Genomic DNA, 10,433 nt, shown 5'->3' with positions numbered 1-10,433 from the left:
TCCACTTACAGGTGCAAACCCATCATGTACGCGCGCGACCTACCCAAACTAAAGTGACGAGAAGGTAAGCTACCTACCTACCTAACGCTATATTTAAAAAATGGCAAAACAATCACACCAACACACACGCTCAACGATCCTCAATCAATGCTCTCGGGCGCGACCTAAACTAGGGAGATGTCCCGGGACACCTCCGACACCCGAGTGTACTATACACAAGATTCACATTCTAAAGGTACGTACCAGTTTCCTGAAATCGACTGACAAAGGCTAGTGGCCATTGCGTTTGTACGTGTATATGTATATAAATATTTTTATGTGCTACTATAAGATGATATAATTATTGATAATTCTATATAGATTACTACTATATATAAAATTGAGAATCTACTTTACATTATCATTTCCAAAGATTATTATCCTAGCAAAGGAGTATGTAAATGATAATGCGGACAATCGTCGCAGATAATTCATAATAAATAAAAGTTTTATGTTATTGCAATGGGTAAACGTAGATTAGCATATTGTAATGAATTTTTTCAAGCGACGCAATTCCACAGCCTAACAACACACATACACGTGGAAAGTACGTCGTGCAAGATTCACTAGCGCAGAGTCAGTCGCCACACAGATTATTATTATTTTTACAAACTAAGTCATCGTGCCCATTGCCTTTGCTCATCCAAGTAACACCTGGGCACGTGAATGAGTTCAGGCAACGAACACGGAAGGGTTAAATCTGAAAATCCTCAACTAGAAACAACGATTAGTAGAATTTAAATGTGCCAGCATGGTTTCATTAAATATCATTTTAGTTTTAATAAAAGTGACTCGAGTTTTACTATATAAAAATTCAAAAGAGAAAATTGGTCGTGTATTAATATTGAAAAATTTAATTATAAAAAGGAACAAGTTTAATCAAAATTAAGTTATTTACCAAAAAATATTATTAACCAGACTTTGCGATAATATAAATTATTTACAAATTCTAAGATACATGTTGATTTGCTATTAGGTGATTCCCTTGTAAAAGTAAATTTTTTAAGCAAGAAAAGATATAAATCATTTTACTTTGACGCAGGAATCGACCTATCGCGAAGCGTCCTTCTTGTATTTACATTTCACATACATGAAAAATATCAACGAAAAGAATATACGTATATATATGTATAGAATATATGTACATTAAACATAGAATTGTATCTAAAATTATTTAACAAAAGGCAATTTTAAGAGACATCAGGACATGAGCTTCATTTCAGGGAATCATGATCATATGACAAAATTAATTATATTAATACGGAATTTGTTATTAAAAATTTAATCAAATTTTATTATTAGCGTACTTTATATATGTAATGACAAAGTAAAATGTATATTAAATATATATCTTATTAAATAATTCTATGCTAGATTAATATTGTTAAAACGCTGCAATTATATTATATCTTGATAATATATTCAGGCTGCAAAAGTGATTGGTAAAACAGATCAGGATAATTTCGAATTACTTCTTCCCGTTCGTGCCAGAGAGGCTAATTAATTAGCTTGTACTGGTAGGTGGCGCTTGAAAATGTCGCATACGTACCTAATATATCGGTGAGTACCACCAGCACAATTGTGAAAATTTCAGCGATGATGAAGGATTCAATACCACTGACGTACACTAATAATGACATTCCAGGACATAATCCTCGAATTTGATTAAAACTAATGATAAATTATTTAAATAATTGTACTATTTCTTCGAGTCTTTATTGATAGTCATAGATTTCTCTAAATCTATGACTATCAATAAGTTTGTAAAAATATTATCTCCCGAAGAAAACATTGAACTCATAGAAAAAAGGAAATAATTCAAAATTTTGTTTTAAATAAATTATTTAATATAATTAACTTACGTTAATTACCTTTATTATGATTTCTCAATAAAAAAGAGTTATCCAATTAATAAACGTGTCAAATTAAATGTGCCTGGTTCAATGAATTGAAGTGTACTTTAATATAATAATTTCTGTACTTTATATTACATGTATATAAGATTATTAAGTAATATTACATCATATAAATAATCTTTACTATTGTTTTACATTTAATATTTGCATACCTATATCTACTTGATTATCGATAATTTTTTAAACGTCTTTATTCTTATTATGCCTTGAATAATTGTTTTCAATTGTTCTTTGAGGAGTTACAACAAAATTATTATTAATTTATGTACGAAAAATGTTTTCTTCTCAGTATTGTGATAAAGAAAAACCAAAATATTAATTATCGACATATTTGAGCAATCATGAGTTTAAAGACGTTATCGAGCAAGTAATACATATTTCAATTACGTGCGTAATGAAAGAATCATGAAAAGCAAAGATTGAAATTAGAATGGGCTATCATAATGGATTTTATTTTACTAAAAAAATATCTATAAAATCTTTCTTTCTCTATAAATTTCATAAAACTTCTTCGTATTAATCCAAATTAAAAATAAAAGACACGCACGCATATTTAAATTAACTTTTTTGTTATAAGTATATACACTAGAATTTTATTGTACATATGTATATTAACAATTTTTCATTTTATCATAAATGTGATTATACTTATTTTATTAATATACATTGTATCGAAACGTTCGTTGTTGTGAAAAACGACTATAAAATTTCTAATAACTCGAGAAAAATTAAATACGATAATAACTATTTCACATTTTAAAAGTGTACAAATATTTTTACACGAAAATTACTTAACATTCTTGCTCCAATTATATGTTCAAGAAAATACTTTGAATTGAAAAACACAATACGTGCCTTTTATTTCTGACCATTTTAGAAGTTTATGAAATTTTATAAAAGTTATTAAATATTCCTCGTTAACAAATGACTGACAAATGATTTCTAATATTTTACATACACTGACTTGGAAAAATTTATATAATATTGTTGAAAATAAATTAATTTATTCTTACTATTGACATATTTTAGGTAATCACGCATTTTGTAATTTCAATGCTAACTCTATAAACAAATTCATTATTCATTTATTCAAAAATTGATGAGAACGTCAAGTCGGTGGTGATGTGCATGAGATGAAGTGCAAAAGGACAAATATCCTTAACCATACTGTATTAAATTAAAAAGCGCATCAACATTTTCTTTCTCAGACTCTTGTTGTCGAACAACTTGTGTAACATCTTGAGTTAAGAGAACCTCTTCGATTAAAACGGTCTCTGTGTCAGGATGCTCAGGAATAGCAAGGTTTTCTTCTTTAATTTTCTCTTGTGCATCGTTCGACTTGTTCGGATTTTTCCTTCGCTTTACCCTAGGCCTATCGGTATGTATCGTCATATGTCTTCTTAAATCGTATTTTCCAACGAAACGAGCATTACAAATTTCACACCCAAACGGTTTCCCACCAGTGTGCGTCCACATGTGACGTCTTAAAGCAGCACTGAATGTAAATGATATTCCACAAACGTTACAAATATACGGCTTTTCTCCCGTGTGCAAAAGACTATGATCTCTTAAAGTTGCCCTTTGATTGAATCGTTTCCCACATACTTCACACGTGTAACTTCGTGGATTCGAATGGATCCTCACGTGATTCAATAAATTGCCTTGTTGCGAAAACGATCTTCCACAAACTTCGCATTTGAACGGTTTCTCGCCAGTATGAACACGCATATGTGTTTCTAAGGTACGATTATTCGGAAATCTCTTTCCACAAACTTTGCAGGGATATTTGGGTAGATGAAGACCTTGCGGATCCAAGTGGGTAATTAAATGTCGTTTGTAATTACCTTTGTGATTAAACAATCGTGGACACTGACTGCAAGCATAAGGCGCGCCGCGTATGTGTGTCGTTATATGAGATTCCAGTTCGGATTTAACTTTGAATCTGAGTCCACATTTCGGACACCGGTGTCTCGGAAAATCTGTATGGCACACCATGTGCCTCTTTAAATATCTTTTCATAGTGTAAGCTTTATTACATATGAAACAAGAATACGGAAATTGGCCCGTATGCGTCTTCACGTGTGCCCGTAATTCTCTGTGACTTTCGCAATCTTTCTCGCATACGACGCAAAAAAATGGTCCGCTGCTTGGTACATGATTATCTATAGTGTGTAATAAGACACCAGTTAACTTGTCGTAGTTTTGCAAGCACAACGTACACTGGTACTGGATCGTGTTATCTTCGAGTTTGATCTCCTTTATTCTTGTTATTGTATCGTTCAAACTGCCCAGTATATTGTCTTTCGGATCAACAAAATAATCAGAATCAGAATCGTCGCTGCCTTCCTCTTGTTGGTTCGATTTCAGTGATACCTTTGATTTGTTTCTTCCATTTACTTTTTCCCTTTTCTTCCATGACCTTTTGTCATTACATACTTTGATGACTTCTGTATCGTCAGTTTTTTCAATGTAGTCAGTACTTGTGAATTCTTCATTGTCCACTAATTCATTCAAAACTTCGTCCTCACAATTAACTTCAAAGATTTTTTTATTATTTTCTAGTTTAATGGCAGCCTCTGTTTCGCTAGAAAGCACATTATCAACATTCACGTGCTCCAAGGAAACATTTTCTTCTGGTATATACATTATCGTATAATCTAAGTGTTCGGACTCCAAGATTTTTGAAATTTCATTGGGTATTTCATCCTTTATCCGTTTGTTCTGATCAACTTCTTCCCTTGGAAGTTTTGAAATGAAAATACCTCCCAGATCAGATATATCATCCTTATTAAATTCAGAATTTCCTTCCACTAGTTCAGATACATCAATTTCTAATACATGTTCTCCTTTAACCGTTATACTACTTTCTTCAGGTAAAAATTCTTCTGAACTATCTACACCATTCATAGACTTTAAATTCTGTTTGTCATTTAACAGTTTTACCTCTGACAACTCGTTTGACTGTTCCATATAGATTTGCTCTACATCATTACCCATTACCTCTTCCTGAAAGTTAATACAAAGTAGCCATAATGAAAATAATCTTTCTTGAGTATCTGAAGTAGGCAATCATTAAACTTCGTATCAATTGTTACTAAGTTACTAAGGTAAACAGAAGTGTAAAATATGTACCTAAGAGATTTTAAAGTATGTGGTTTTTTAATTCATTTACAACTCTGGCTCAAAAGTTTTTTAATATTTATAGCACATTATCCCATTGCAAGGATTTAAAACATTAAAGAAGTAATTTATTATGATGATAATTCATAGCAAGACAATTATTTGACATGAGAAAAAATAAAGAAAAGGAGGAGAAAGGTATACTAAAAAATTACAGGAGTAAAGAGAATTAAAATTGAATTGAACATTATCAAATAAAATTAATGACAATTATGTAATTGTAAAAACTATAATGTAATAAAAGTGTATAGTTACATGTTACCTTGATGGTCCAACGCATTTGAGTTTCAAACATCTTACGAAGTTTTTTTTCAGTAGCTTGAACTTGCAGCTTAAAGTCATAAAATGCATCTGTACGATACGCACATTTTGCACAAAGCATATTTGGTAAACCATCGAATCTGTCAATCTATGGAAAAAAAGAAATCAAATCATTTAAAACGAAATGGAGAAATGATTTAACTATATAACATATCAATTATGTAATATTAAATAGTAAGACAAACTTTGTTTAAAATTTATTTAATTCTGGATTATTCATTTCTGACAATTATTCCAACAATTAGAATTTTCCAAATTAGCTTTCATTTTATTTTAAGGTTACATACTTATCTCAAAAATACTATAAAATAGTAAATATTCCTTTGAAAGGAATATGCTCATAAAAAACTATTGTATTTATTTGTTTCATTACTTTAAATTGTCTCTAGATATGTGTTCTTTAATTATTTTCTTACTTAATTGACAACTTGAAAACAGTACAACGTACACCTAAGTAGAACATGTGCTACATGTATAAAAGTGAATTATAGTAATTAATTTAAACATTATCCTTACATATAATTTTAGAGTAATGAAACATATAATAATTATATCTAATAAACGAATTCCGTACAGATAACATTTAGAGGTTATGTTCAAAACAGTCACATAATTATAGGTCGTAAGCGATCATTTACTTCAAGGAGGAAATATAAGTGTAAAATATAAATAACGCGTTGTTCCTGACCTGTATTGATGTAAGTTCGGCAAGCTTATCGGGTAAATTTTTTTGACTGATAGTGTCGTCATCGTACATAGGAAGAAGAACGCCGTCGACCTTCATGCACGCACGACACATATCGGCACAGCTGATTTCCCAGCTCATCGTTATCTTAAAAATCGGAACACACGTAAAATAAGGTTTTCACGGTGTTCTTGTTCACTTATAAATAAATACATTTCACATTTCGCGGTCACCGTCTCGTTTCCTGTGGTATATTGCCACCAACATAAAGTTTAGTCTTTAACTGTAGATAGAGCCACAAAATAATTTTACCATAGACGTATACGTCTATGAATTTTATATAGAGACCCTCTAGTCAATCACGAAATAAATAGTCCGATTCTGATTGGTCGTCGCCATTTATCAACCAAGTAACCTAACCTAATATTATTTCGTGACTCAGATGTGCTCAGATGAAAATGCCAGAAGTGAGTGAGCTCACTTGAATTACAGAATCGACCCGCATGATTGAAATTCGTGTTTTTAGAAAAAAAATCTCATGTGCACCAACGTAATAATTCAACAACTAAAGAAAAATGGTTGGTTGTTACAGTCGGTGAGAAAGGGAACGCAATTACATTATCGATAGTTCCCGTTTGGTCTTTATCATTTTCATGGAATTCTGTAAAACACCGAATATTTTCGTATTCGTGGTGTGACTGAAAATACAAAATGCACATTTAACGTGGTGTGACTCTGTTCGAAGTGATCAAAGGATTCCTCTGAAATGATCAACAGATCCAGCAAGTATATCTGTATTGTAGACGTACGATCCTAGTAATTGTCTGTGAGGTGTGATCTCATTTCCTGGTAAATCATACGTAGATACGATAATAAAAAATTGTCTTTGTACAGATAATGAGATATTTTAATCGTTCATCCACCTTTGTCAATGTCACAACATTTTTTGCTGAACTTTAGAAGTAAATAACGTTGCCGACGTTATGTAACGAATGACAGCTATCAAATTTTTTTCAACACGACTATAAATTGTAAAGGAATTTCAACAGAACTAATAGATCTGTGTAATTTAATTAAAAATATATCGTAATTTTGTTTCTAAGTACGTATACAATTTATAACATACTTGACAGGCATAAGTGAAACTGTCTAAAATAAAAAACATCTGCTTTTAACTCTTTCAAAACTACAGTTAGAGTTCTATAAAATAATGTTACAGTTATACATATGTGCATAGAATTTAGAAATGGCAACAGGAGGTAGTAGTTTCATAAGTAAACCAGCCAGAGGATGGTTACACCCTGATCAGTTAGTGAGCAAAGAAGGAATTACTTATACCGTTAAGGTAAGTTTTTAATTTCTTATTGTAAAACTTAATAATCTGTGATAGAAACATGAATTTCAATGGAAATAAAAGTTTACTTTCTTTATTATAAATTTCAGTACATAGGATGCCTCGAAGTTTATACGTCTATGAAAAGCTTAGATTTTGAAACAAGATCATGTGTTGCCAAGTAAGTTTGTTTAAGTAATTTGATTTTACTCAAAAATTTTAAGGATTTTTAAATACATCCAATGTCATTTGAAAGAAGAAAAACCAAACTCATAAAAATTATTTTTTCAGAGAATGTATAAACAGAGTTTGCGAAGCAGCTGGATTAAAATCTGCAGATAAAAAGAGACGGGTATTTTTTTAATTTTTATTTTTAAAAAGCATGTCAAACTAGTAGTCCCATATATTTTAAGCAATATATGTTTACCTAGGTGAACAGACAAGTGCTTAGGGCAATAGCAGACAAGCCACGCATGGAGCATACAGGTGCTACTATAAATTTGACCATTAGCAGTTGCAGTTTAGCCTTGACTAATATAGAAAATGGACACATCATTGCCAAACATGAAATGCCACATATATCTTTTGCTTCTGGTGGAGATACGGTAAATTATACTTTATGTAAAGATGTACTATTATTATTTTTTTCTATTTGCATTTTATATAGTTTTAAAGTATAAAATAGTTGCGATATATCAATAGGAAATACTGGATTTTGTTGCATATGTTGCAAAAAATATGCAAGAGTGGCGCGCGTGTTATGTATTGGAATGTGGAGGAGGATTGGCACAAGATGTTATATCTACTATTGGACAAGCTTTTGAACTACGATTTAAAGAATTCCTCACCAAACCAACTTCGTTGCAGTAATTACAATCCATACTTTGTATCACATAAGTGCGAGTTTTGTGTTTTACTTAGTATATCTTTTTCCTTTTTTACAGTCCCATGTTAAATGGTATGCGAGAAGCAGATAGAGATTATTATAATGACCTCCCTGGTAAAGTACCGCCAGATATTGGCCCTCCACCGGTGCCACCTTTGCCAACTGCATCGACCCTACCCAATTTGAAGCATCATCATTCTGGGCAAAATCATATATCACGAAGCAACGCACAAAATTCCATTTTACACGATTCATTCTCTTCTAATTCTGATAGGCATCATCAACAATGGGCAGGTAATATTTATTTTTTATGTTATTTTGTTATTATTAGCAATTATAATTACGTTGTGATTTATAGTCTCGCTTAATGCTAAAAATAAATTTTATTAACATTACAGAGAGTGGTAATTTAATTGACTTAAATTCCGATGGAACATCTTCTACAAATTTCAATATACCTCCAGAACATAATTATGTAAACGATAGTGTTATAGCAGCAAGCAGAGACAGCCATCGCGATCAAACATCGCTTTTCGATGTGTTTGACATGCGTAAGTAACTTTTAACATTTACGATATTGTATTATGTTTTCATTTAATAAGTATTATTTAAGATGTAAGTCTTTTGCATAATACCATATCATTTTCAGAGTCATTTAGTTCTGCAATATCGGATATGAATAGATTAAGTCCACATTCTCAAAAACAACAATTAAAACAAGAGATATGGTTTCATGGTAGCGTTAGTCGTGCTGAAGCAGAATCTATGTTGACAAGAGTAAGATGATAAATATATAAGATTATATAAATTTGTATACTTTGTAATATAAGTACTATAATTTATATGACTTTTATAGGATGGTGACTTTTTGGTTAGAGAATCTCAAGGGTCCCCTGGCCAATATGTCCTTACGGGTATGAATAATGGTACACCAAAACATTTATTGCTTATCGATCCCGAGGGCGTAGTAAGTATTTGGTAAAAAATCAATTGTGACAATACAATATGTTTACTTTTCAATAAGAATTCATAATACTTATCATTTATTGTAATTACAGGTACGCACAAAAGATCGCGTTTTTGATAGCGTAAGTCATTTAGTAAATCATCATTGCGACAATGTATTACCAATTATATCAGCGGACAGCGTTTTAGTACTACGATATCCAATTCCTAGACGTACAAATAATTGATTTTTACAAATTTATGATAGCCCCCAGAACAACAAGTAAAGTTTACATTTCGTATTAGTTGACTGCATCAATACTAAAGATAACAAAAAGTTGATGCCTATCACATATGATGCTTTCAATAATAATTCAAAAATCCGTCAATCAATACAAGTAACGAATATGATTACAATTTTATGCAACGAGTATTTTACTTTTAAATTCTATTTATGCTGAAGAATAGTCGGTAAAGTTTTCCTGAATATTCTTACTGAAATGAAGAGTCATTAATATCTTATGAATAAAAAAGGATAATGAATGTCAGCTTACTATTGATAATAATGTCAAAATGCACAAAGAGAAATTATATCAATAATTTTTCAAATTATTGCGACAAACTAAGATTGGTCAATGCATAAAATTTATTTGATGATATCGATGCATATAAATTGTTTTGGTAAACAATTATATACATGAATGATTTATAATTATAAAATACCAGTATTTGCATTATTTTCTATATTTAATTTATCAATTTTAATTCTTTTTACTATTTTAAATAATTTATACGCAATTTGAAATCCAAATTACTAACCTAGTACATTTTTGAATACATCTAAACATGTAGAAACTTCAAATTATTTAAAAATCATATTTAGAACATTTGAATACTACATTTGTTGGATATGCAAAGAAGTTTCTATTCGGTATAGAGTAATAGTTTAAGCCAAATATCACTGTTTAATTTGACTCGTTGTAAGTACTACTTGCATTTCTCGAAGTTATTTACACACATAAGTTTGAAAATATACTCTGTGACATGCTGTGTTACATATTTTACTGATTATCTTAAATTGCCTAATTCTCATAAAACACAGATACTAGTTATAATATGATACTTTAA

General features: G+C 30.7%; 2 protein-coding genes across 11 annotated transcripts; one reads left to right on the top strand and one right to left on the bottom strand.

Moving 5' to 3' along the window:
* Positions 1 to 1,969: 1,969 nt before the first annotated feature.
* On the bottom strand, positions 1,970 to 6,423 carry LOC128894343 (zinc finger protein 660-like). Of its 3 annotated transcripts, none has more exons than XM_054156001.1 (3): positions 6,145 to 6,423; positions 5,398 to 5,544; positions 1,970 to 4,961 (listed from the first exon to the last, which is right to left on the bottom strand). In XM_054156001.1, exons 1-3 carry the CDS (start codon positions 6,280 to 6,282, stop codon positions 3,114 to 3,116), a joined length of 2,133 nt encoding a protein of 710 aa, XP_054011976.1. In that variant the 5' UTR covers positions 6,283 to 6,423; the 3' UTR covers positions 1,970 to 3,113. The 3 variants fall into 3 exon arrangements, with proteins under 3 accessions (XP_054011976.1, XP_054011977.1, XP_054011978.1); XM_054156002.1 differs by lacking the exon at positions 6,145 to 6,423 and adding an exon at positions 5,973 to 6,102; XM_054156003.1 differs by lacking the exon at positions 6,145 to 6,423 and having other exon boundaries at positions 5,391 to 5,530.
* Positions 6,424 to 6,584: 161 nt separating this feature from the next.
* LOC128894345 (SHC-transforming protein 1) lies at positions 6,585 to 10,232 on the top strand. Of its 8 annotated transcripts, none has more exons than XM_054156008.1 (11): positions 6,585 to 6,608; positions 7,379 to 7,486; positions 7,585 to 7,655; positions 7,766 to 7,826; positions 7,906 to 8,079; positions 8,177 to 8,340; positions 8,419 to 8,654; positions 8,759 to 8,911; positions 9,010 to 9,137; positions 9,217 to 9,327; positions 9,419 to 10,232. In XM_054156008.1, the coding sequence occupies exons 1-11, from the start codon at positions 6,594 to 6,596 to the stop codon at positions 9,551 to 9,553; spliced, it is 1,356 nt and encodes a 451-aa protein (XP_054011983.1). In that variant the 5' UTR covers positions 6,585 to 6,593; the 3' UTR covers positions 9,554 to 10,232. The 8 variants fall into 8 exon arrangements, with proteins under 8 accessions (XP_054011983.1, XP_054011991.1, XP_054011988.1 ...); XM_054156016.1 differs by having other exon boundaries at positions 6,602 to 6,972; XM_054156013.1 differs by having other exon boundaries at positions 6,602 to 6,972; positions 7,361 to 7,486.
* Positions 10,233 to 10,433: the final 201 nt, after the last annotated feature.

The sequence above is a fragment of the Hylaeus anthracinus genome, unplaced genomic scaffold, assembly GCF_026225885.1.
Source record: "Hylaeus anthracinus isolate JK02 unplaced genomic scaffold, UHH_iyHylAnth1.0_haploid 3, whole genome shotgun sequence".
Lineage (NCBI taxonomy): Eukaryota > Metazoa > Arthropoda > Insecta > Hymenoptera > Colletidae > Hylaeus > Hylaeus anthracinus.
The sequence above is the reverse complement of the archived record's forward strand: the minus strand, read 5'-3'. Positions and strand labels throughout refer to the sequence as shown.

Excerpts from the sequence above, each read along its gene's own strand:
- LOC128894343 (XM_054156001.1), bottom strand. The coding sequence starts at position 6,282 with ATGAGCTGGGAAATCAGCTGTGCCGATATGTGTCGTGCGTGCATGAAG. Across the intron at positions 5,545-6,144 it reads CCGAACTTACATCAATACAG|ATTGACAGATTCGATGGTTT; the intron begins GTCAGGAACAAC and ends TTTTTTCCATAG. Across the intron at positions 4,962-5,397 it reads AAATGCGTTGGACCATCAAG|GAAGAGGTAATGGGTAATGA; the intron begins GTAACATGTAAC and ends ATTAACTTTCAG.
- LOC128894345 (XM_054156008.1), top strand. Across the intron at positions 9,138-9,216 it reads CAGAATCTATGTTGACAAGA|GATGGTGACTTTTTGGTTAG; the intron begins GTAAGATGATAA and ends TGACTTTTATAG. Across the intron at positions 9,328-9,418 it reads TTATCGATCCCGAGGGCGTA|GTACGCACAAAAGATCGCGT; the intron begins GTAAGTATTTGG and ends TTGTAATTACAG.